General features: G+C 39.5%; 1 protein-coding gene across 1 annotated transcript; it reads left to right on the top strand.

Moving 5' to 3' along the window:
- The first annotated feature begins 637 nt into the window (after nt 1-637).
- LOC139725790 (acetylcholinesterase-like) lies at nt 638-9,292 on the top strand. Its single transcript, XM_071636870.1, has 10 exons — nt 638-1,033; nt 1,702-1,864; nt 3,212-3,289; nt 4,067-4,185; nt 5,129-5,296; nt 5,896-6,255; nt 6,989-7,254; nt 7,787-7,953; nt 9,012-9,014; nt 9,168-9,292. Exons 1-10 carry the CDS (start codon nt 638-640, stop codon nt 9,290-9,292), a joined length of 1,845 nt encoding a protein of 614 aa, XP_071492971.1.
- Nucleotides 9,293-10,122: the final 830 nt, after the last annotated feature.

Below are 10,122 nucleotides of genomic sequence, written 5' to 3'. Positions count from 1 at the left end.
TAGAAATTTATCATTTATTTTGTTCTTATATCCATTACAGAGGTCATGTATCCATGCACTTTGCTGCGATGTTAATCTGACAACCGAGTGCAACTCTAGACATAGCGTTTATAATCCTACCAAAATACCTTTGATGATATCTGGTACATTTCTCGCTGTGATCGAGTGAAACAGTGTATATGTTGAGCTTAAATGACTATAGTTGCGTTGCTAATATTTCATATAATATATTCATACGTATACATTGGGGTGGTGGGTAGCCGTTACAAAGTTGAAAATCATATCATTATGCTCCCTTCTCTTCCTCTTCCTCTTCTCTCCTCCTCCCCATGAAGGTGATAAGCTAAAGGGTCATTAGAAGGCGTTATCTGAGAGAACACCGACAAGTCAATATACGTAGCTGGCTGAGAGATACTTGTCATAAGTCCACTAGTTGTACAATGTGTTGACAAAGTGGTTTCGTTTAACCACTTGGGTATCGGTCGTTACACTTCTCTGGGCATAGTGAATCACGAGACATTATATTCTGACCCACTGTCCGCCCTGTATCTGCATCGTCAACTCTTACCATCTCCCTAGAGTTAATAATTCAAAGACGTTTAATAACAGTCGTGAAATCCTAAACCAGATTGCCAGGATGACACTTGAGCGCGTACTCATCCTGGTGACAGCCGTCTCCTCGGTCTTCGTGGTCGTCACCGCCCAGGCACCCCGGGTCCAACTCCCAGATACCACCTTGATAGGAACCAACCTAGAGTTCAATGAAACGGAGTACCTAGGTGGCGAGATCATCACCATCCGAGCGTTTCTTGGGATTCCCTTTGCCGAGCCACCTGTTGGGGATCTACGCTTCAGGAACCCGGTGAAGAAGGGACCGCTGGGTACGTTCTTCACCGCCGCCCGCGATGGGCCGATCTGCCCTCAGCTCAGTCCAATCGACACCATCGGCGACCTCTTACCAGTACCAATCCCTGTTGGACGAAATGCGGACGAGGATTGTCTCTACCTTGGTGTGCATACTGCATCCCCTCAGGTAAGGACCCAAAAACTTCATCTTATGTGTGATGATTCTTCTCAATCTTCCACATCAGCCTTTTCCTCATCCTGTCACTTAAAGGCATTATATGAACATTTTCAAGTAGAGCATCTACCCCTATTGCTCCCTCCCCCCCCCCCCTTCTTCGGAAAATAAAAACTATTGTTGGTCGACGAGTAAAGTGAAGGTATATAGAAACGTAATGATCAACAATTGTGTTATGAAAAACATACTTAAGGTTATTTATGCAATTAGACGGTCAACTACACGAGTAAAACTTGGAATGTAGCATCTTGTACAATCCTTGCTCTTTAGACAGGAAAGCACTCACGAAACACTTTGATTTATCATTTGTGATATTATGAAAACATGCAATACAAACAGCAAAAGTTGATATAAATACATGTATTTTCTTATTCAAAAGACTATAGGCCTATAAATTTTGAGAAGCAAAAAGTGAGAGAGGGTTAAAAAATGACGGTATTCTATAGCACCATTTACCTGTACTTTTGACGAAGAGGCGTAAATCCCTTCCATTTTTACGATTCCCTCTCAAGTCCTATGACTGAGAACTAAATGTAACCTGCGTATAGATTGCTAGCACTCATTCATGTTGAGTGAGGTTCTTTTCGATGATTAGTATGTTCTCATGTTTCCACAACCAGCCCACGAATGCCCCCGTGTTGGTGTGGTTTCATGGGGGAGGGTACACCCTGGGAGGGGGTTCCGGCTCAATCTACGAACCCCTCCCCCTCATCGCCGTCTCACCCGAAATCATTGTCGTGACAGTCAACTACCGACTCGGCGTCTTTGGCTTTCTCACCACTGGTATGTATGACGAAACCATGCCGTCTTGACAAAATGTTGTATGACATTCGTTCATCATACAGTCATACCGACATCGTAAAAAGAAAAGAAAAAAAAAATCTCGCTTGGCTCTCATACCTGTTTCTGTCGAGTGACAATTCGACACACCGTTGCTCGAATATATCTTAGTGCTGCAGGGTATACTCATTGTGTAACTAGAAACATCGATGTATAATGTATCATAATAGCATCGATTCCCTATATAAGAACGGAACAAATTCTGCGCTACACCTTGGAAGGTAAGTCGGGCCGGGGTGCACACTTGCAGATGCAAGTGATGTTCGTTTATGCCTTCAATCGAGCAACAGCTAATTGGCGAGCCACTCTGGCAAGTTCTTTGATTTTCGTCTGCTCCAGACCTTGGTAGTTGATTTCCATTAAACCTCTCAAGACCATTGTACTGCAGCTAAAATCATATCGACACTGTACAGACATATTTCTCACGGAACTAAAACAGTTACCCACGGGCAGCGCGGGTCGGCACTCCATGACAGACGCCCCGCACATGGCCGAGTTCGGGAGAGCCGTGGGCTAGCGACCGGAAGACAGCGGGTGAAGAGGGTCCTGAGCAAGACTTACACAAATAAGCCGACATAGCTGGACTCTTTATACTTAATTTTTATACTTTGTTTTAAACTTCTTTTGTCGTTTGACACAACCACATATCAACCCTTTAGCAACTGACGATTCTGCACACAATGACCTATCATGGCTCCCTGAAAGGTTGCTCTCATTTCGAATTTCTAAATGTTGTAAAATAGCTCACTTCATGTTCATTTTTGTCTATTATAAGTTCTGTTTATTTGAAAGCCTATTAAGGTTTTACCAACAGAATTGTGTGTCACAGAAATAATTCTGACAAATTCTGACATACTGTCTTGACTTTTGACCTCTTTCAGACTACATAATTATAATTACATTTTATGCGAAAACAAAAAAAAAAATGGTAAAGTTAAAAACTATTAAAAAAAAAAAACCGGACTGGCGGTTTCGGGCGTTTCAGTGACTAATGGGTTAAGTATCTATTCCGTTAATAAATATTGCTAGATATTTTGCTATGTTCTCAGACATCTTTAAGTGTGGCAGCAAAATGAAAACTTAACAATAAAAGTGTATAAAATTACAGCCTTAATACTGACCCGAACGCAACCTGTCGCTGTCTTACAAACATGAATATTTAATGGTGCAAGGCAATTAACAAACTATATGGTTCACACACTTTGCATTGCACATGTTGCACGCGATTTGTTTGGTAAACCATGGCATCACCTGAATTTTATCTTGATTTTTATCATCCTTCGTCTCTAGGTGACAGCGCCTCACCGGGAAACTACGGCATGCTGGACCAGGTCATGGCGCTAGAATGGGTGCGAGATAACATTCAATGTAAGATTTGTCATTTTCCCTTCTAGGTCCCTTATTGTATGGAAATTAACATCATGGTTTATGTTTCAGCAGTTCTTCTTTATTTTGACTTAAACTGCTTGTAATTTTCATTCTGATTAAACTTTCTTACTTCAAACATGAAAAATGAACAATTGAAGATACAGATACATATTTTCTGCATTGATCGTTCCTTACTTTGATTACCGTATACTAATCATTTACAACCTTGACTATTAGGGTACACAAATTATGAAAAACGAACTTACAAACAAAGAAACTCATATTTCGTATTGATGCGACAAACTATGGAAGAAAATCTCAAAACATTTTTTGAAAAGAATGATTTCAAGGCAATATTCAGTGATGTGAATACCAAGTCAACATCCTCCTGCGAAAGCAATTCTGCTGTATCCGATGACGAATTTCTGCCAGTGATTGGAAATTATACCTATATATTATCAATCACTTTATGAATCATTTTTTGGTGTCATAAGTGTTACCATTATGTCGTCTGTATAGTCATTATCGTTTTAATATTTACGAGATGCAATGCGAGTTAATGATTTGCGCTGGCAAAATGCATACCTCAAAGCGTCAAAATTTGTGTGTGTGTGTTGGGGGGAGGTGTGTGTGTGTGTGTGTGTGTGTGTGTGTGTGTGTTAAATAAAGTGATAGTTTGTCTTCCTTAATCTTATTCATCATGTTCATGGAACTCAAGAGGAAACTGACAGCATACCGGTAGGTAACCTACTATGTTTGACCCTTGATGTTGGACAGATTTCGGTGGCGACCCGTCGAAGGTGACCATCATGGGTGAGAGTGCTGGTGCCGGGAGTGTGGGGCTGCACATAGTATCGCCCCTCAGTCAGGGACTCTTCCATCAAGCCATCATGGAGGTGGGCGTGGCACTTTTATATCCACCTGTCGCAGTTTGTGTTTGTTTAAATTACCTGTTACGGTTAATGTTGTTAGCTGTGTTATTGAATTTGCAGAAATGTCCAATTCGTAAAAAAAAAAATGTATATTTCTCTCAACAAAACACCTTGCATGGTTGAGGTATGGCATGTTTTGCACTCTCGTTGTGCTCGTCTCACTTAGAGCGTGCGTAAAGCGGATAAAAACACCTTTTATTTCTCTCATTCTACTCGAAGAAAACATGCAAAACGCAAATTCATACTGGAAGAGCTTTTGAACTCAAACACATGCACAGAAAGGTTAAGATGAAGCATTTTATATCTAATTTGAATGAAAGAGATGAAGCTTTTTATATTTTGATATATAGAGCATTTGTACTTTACATAGGCTTGACAAAGTTTCGGTTTCATGACTTCTTTATTCTTTTTCTTCATTTTTGTGTGTATACTTGTGTGTAAACATCGCGAAGTTTTTAAGACATAGAATAAAAGGCACACTTGCATGTAATTTCTTGTTAGTGATTATGCCATAGTAAATTGTAGATTAAATGTCTTTGTGTACTCTTACTGTATTTTTACACTGAATCTTAATCTGAAATCTTAATAAGACTCCCTGAAGACGTATTTCTCTATGAAATTATTCCTGTGATATATGTTTTATAAGTATTCAATTTTTTGATATATAGGTATTTCCAATACTCAGAAGACCTATATAGGTAAAATAGCACCAGTCTATCAATTCGGAGGTCTCGGGTTTGAATCCCTATGAAATTCCATTCTCTTTGGTTTTGTCATTTTTCATTTAGGGCCTATATCATATAAATTTCTGGTCAGTTTCCTCCTTGTTTGCATTGATTTGAAATATATGCATGTTCTCTTCACAAGATAAACATGGACTTTGATATTCTCATTTCTCATTCTGCAGAGTGGAAACGCCTTGTGCCCGTGGGCCGCAGATACTAACATTGAACGACAGATTGGCTTCACGCGGGAGATTGCCGAGAACTTTAATTGTGACGTCACCGACAATGTGGCTCTGATTGAATGTCTGCGAGGTGTTGATGAAGTGAATCTCACAAGGGCGCAACTAGCTGTAAGACACATTCCTAGTTCATTATGAAAATGAATTATATATATATATATATATATATATATATATATATGGTATTTGCTTCTTTCTTCCAGAAAATCTTAGCTTAAAAGTACTGAATTGAGAGAATCAGACGCAAATCAGTCCATAAACATACGTGCGCATGATGATATTGCTAATGATATTGAGATAGTGACCATGAAAATGATATGTACGTGTGTAGGCATATATTTATGTGATGTTTTATAATAAAGGTCTACTTTGTTAACATAAATTTACATAACATTATAAATTATTTGCGAAATTGTAAATGCATACAATATCTCTATCCTTCAAACATTCGATTTTACTTGACATTACTTTTCCTACTTGTTACACCGACGATAGCTAGACTTGGAAATCAATATTAACCTGAGATTTTATGTCATCATCATGGCGGTTGTCAGCATCCCGTTTTATCTTTATTTTTTTCCAGTGATACCTGGTCTTTCGCATTACATAGCCGCTTTCAGAAGGTATTACGTGTTATACTATGATGTGTAGGCTTTTCACTGATCTTATTCTCTTAACTTATAAACCCTGTCCCGTGAACGATGTGGCAGATGACTAGAACTCATCTCATCGTTGAGCTCCTCTTCGTACCGGTGGTTGACGGCTACTTTCTACCCGCCGCGCCCGCCACCCTGATCGGACACCCGGACTTCCGCGGCGTCCCCACATTGATGGGTACAAACGAAGACGAAGGCACGCTAATCGCTCTTCGCGCCTTCCCGTCTTACGTCGTCAGACGCGTACCACCCCCGATGAGCCTTACTGAGTTCCAGGAACTGTTCCCAGGCTACCTCTACTACAGCAGTCCCCTGCTCATCCCTGCTGTGGAGCACTGGTACGTGGACTGGACTAAAGCAGACAACCAATCGAGCGATCATCTCGACGCCTTCATTCGACTAAACACGGACCAGGTTAGCAACAAAGGAATATAGAGGGGTTATAGTTGCTGCAGTAGAAGTTGGGTCACTTTTTTTTTTGTGACAAGGGGCTGGTGCGAAGACGCTTTCCTTGATGAAACATAAACCCGTGTTTGAATTAACGTCATGTGATGTTCGTATACACTGCTCGTAAAATCTTACGGACTTTCAGTATTTATAAGCAGCATATCATGTTCAAGTTAAGATGTCCACATTTCTGACATACAACTCACGTCCGTCGGTCGGTAACTTGTTATTCTCCGATGTGTTTTGTTGTATCTTCATTTCTGCAAAATTCCCAGCACCCCTCGTTGTTTTGCTGAGTTGACGTATGCATATTATAGGCCTTACGGGACCATTTCATTGTAGACCACTGAAACATCACTGGACAATTGAAGAAAAAAAAATGAAAAAACGACAGATCTATCTTTTTAAAGTAATTGGTATTTGCATTTCCACGCTTTGCAGTCAATTCGGAAAAGATGCCTTGAAATCAAAGCCCGAGTTTTGTATGTCTTGATATGACATGTAATGAGAATAAAAAATGAAATACATACACTCTATTTCAAAATTCGTGGGGAAATAAAAAGGACTTAGACATAACTGTCTCTACATATAGCCTTGCATGTTTATAGAATATTTCATAGCAGATCTGCAAAAGATTCTGTTTGCTTCTATGAGCAAAGTATTTATTACGAAATTCTCGTTTTATCTCCAATCGACACAGGTGTTTGCTTGCAGTACGGAGCTCATGGCCCGAGCGCTGGCCAATGTTAGCGCGCCAGTCTACCGCTACGAGATGACACACGATCCTTCGTGGTCGGTGTTTGCCGGGGTACCAAAGTGGTTGGGAGCGGGGCACGCCGAGGAGTTGCAGTACGTCTTTGGCTGGGCCTTTAACCCTTCCTTTAATCGAATCGTGGGTCAAACGGACGAGGAGAAATGGATGTCTGTACAATTCATGACCTACTGGACCAATTTTATACGAACAGGGTAAACAGAGTTTTTACTTCTCACTTTCACAACAGCAAAATAAAAGGTTTGATCACTGATGGCAACAGATGCCACATTGTGACACGACAGTTGTTCCTGCGGCAATTGCTCTGGTTTTAGTTTCTCCAAGGACTTGGGGTTAGGGTTAGCATGCTTAAAGTTGTGATAGTGTTTTAGGTTTGGTTTGATGTGAGGATTAGGATTAGGATTAGGGTTACGTTTGAGGGTAGGTTTTATGATTGGATGAGCGTGCAGATTATTTCATGGTAGTACATTGTACTACTAATTGTCTCAGGAGCAAATGCCGTGGAACTGTCACAAACATACATCATTTCGTCAGTTACGTTCAACTTGATATTCATTCATGTTTGTATGACAGCTCTACACACAGTAATATTTCTATATTCTTCCATCATGACTTCTTTACTTTCATGACTAAAATGTTTCCTCTTTCTTCTTCACTTATTTGTCCTGTTTCTTTGTCTTCCACCTGTTACCCCTGCATCTAATCATGATGTACCAAAAACGCCAGAGACCCGAACTCGCCTGTGTCTGGATCCTACCCGTCATGGCCTCAGTTCACCGTACCGGAGTTGGAATACAAGAAACTATCCCTGACTATGGAGAACGGCCGAGCCATGAGAATGGAAAGCTGTGCGTTCTGGCTCAATCTAGCACCGGATCTCTATAACTATACAGGTAATTCATAGTAAATGCGAACACGTCTTTACATTGAATGGGAAATCCAGTCCAAATGTAAGATTGTCTGATAAGAAAGAGTAAAATATTACGAGTTCAAAGGTAAAATTTTGTTCACAATCGGGTGAAAAATAAAGAAATTATGACATTTTGAAGATTCGCTAATTTTTCAGGAAACAGTTCTTGAACGGTCAATATGAATATGCTGGAACACTCGCTGTTAGCTGTCGATGAGTCTGAATGTTACCAAGACCGGAGTATGACATAAAACAGTGATTCACATAATGACTGTACTCGATATTCTGGCAAGCTCATCAGAACAGTACATCAGGCAAACATCAGCGTAGTCACAGAAATATCCTATACTCCTCTCAACTGTAAAATGTCAGAATGTTATTTCCATTTACTGCATACCAGCTACGTCTTCCCAAGTACTTGATAATTAATCCTTGACTCTGGACAATGGAAATTAAAATATCCCTGCATCTTACTTTGACTGAACAGTTGAAGCTGGAGAAATTTTAGATCATGTGCCATGAGCGCCCTTCAAAGGAGAACGACACTGTACCGTATGTCTCAAAATATTATACATAGGGACCCTCCGCTGTGATAACTTGAAATATAGTTAATAAATCCAAATACAATGTCAAGGTATGAGATAATAACTTATTACCCATGTCTTGCAGAAAATCCCATCCGACTTGATTCAGTGGTCAAAGAGAAATGATAATATTTGTAGAGCATGTCAGGAATCCCTTCCCCCAAGTTCTGTCCATTGTGTTCGCACATTGATATGCAGTTCCAAGAGCATCCAAGTGCTAAACTTGGAAGAATCACATCCACGACATGCTTCACAAAGATTCACATATATTTTCTCTGTCACCTCTTAACCAAATTGAATGGGGTTTTCTGCAAAATGTAGGTAAGATGCTATATTCTTAGACTCTGAGTAGCATTCAGACAGTTTAATCATATTGGAAGTTATCAATGCAAAAATCCGATTTTCATTTTTTTTTTGACATACTGTATAAGAAGCCACCATCATCATCATTATACAGAGGGTCTTTATTTCACTTTGCACATAACAAAGCATTAAACTCATTGAAAACAGGATACTCTTGTATCCTGCTCTTAGAAAGACAACAGGAAATTATTTCATCCACATGTTATGTTCATTGATGTAATTTGTTTCATTGTGTTGTATTGACCCTCAGGAGACAATGACGATTTGTACGACGACTGGCAGCGAGAATACACCGAGTGGCGAGATGTCCATATGGCTGAATGGAACGAGGTTTTCAACGAGTACAAGGAGGATAACACGTGTAACAATCCATGAAACGGTGTAACGCTGTTTACGCTGCTCACCAGCCAGAGGGTGTTAAATCTATTGCACCAGTGTGTCTACACTGGTGGCGTATGGGCCAATGTTTAATCTGCCTTCGTGAATTTCGGAGCGAAATACGAAATCTCTGATTGTACACAAATGTTTTGGTACAATAAGATCTTAAATAGCAGATGAGAAAAACTGTACCACATATTAACTACGAATTACCAGTGACGAATATTGGAGTAAAAGTTTAGTGTTTGCTCGTTTTGTATTCCTGACTGTATGTTTCATAATAAAGTAAGCATATTTGATTGTTTTTGCCAAGTAGGCCTACTAGAAATTATGCTTTTGAAGAAGAGGTTGAGTCTCTGCAGGTATATGGATTTCCCCACTCACATATTCCAAAAATTGTATATTATCTCATTTAGTGAATGATTGTGTCTGTACACGTTATTCTGAGTCAGTCTAGATGTCTCAATAGTTTTGAAGTTGGTAAAGTGTGAAACATATTATCTGAAATAAACATGACGCAATCATTGCTATTGTTGCAATGGTTTATTGTGTATTTACTTATTTGATGCCAATGGTAAAAAAAGTTCTTCAATATCTTCATTCACTTTGCAAATTTGAACAAAATTAAAATCAACAAAAGTGACACACACACACACACACCCACACACAAATTACTACAGATGGACATCATATGAAAGTCAATGGACTTTTTTTAAAGCGATGACATAAACGTAGACGAAAGGCCTATCATACTATAGCAACAATCACGTTTCAAAACAGTAATTATTTCGCTTAATGACAGGACGTAATGATGTTAGATACTTAAA

The sequence above is a fragment of the Diadema antillarum genome, unplaced genomic scaffold, assembly GCF_040938485.1.
Source record: "Diadema antillarum isolate AM-2024a unplaced genomic scaffold, OU_Dant_1.0 seq00000059_RagTag, whole genome shotgun sequence".
Taxonomy (NCBI): Eukaryota; Metazoa; Echinodermata; class Echinoidea; order Diadematoida; family Diadematidae; genus Diadema; species Diadema antillarum.
Note: the sequence above shows the minus strand (reverse complement) of the source record. Positions and strands in the feature narration are given on the sequence as shown.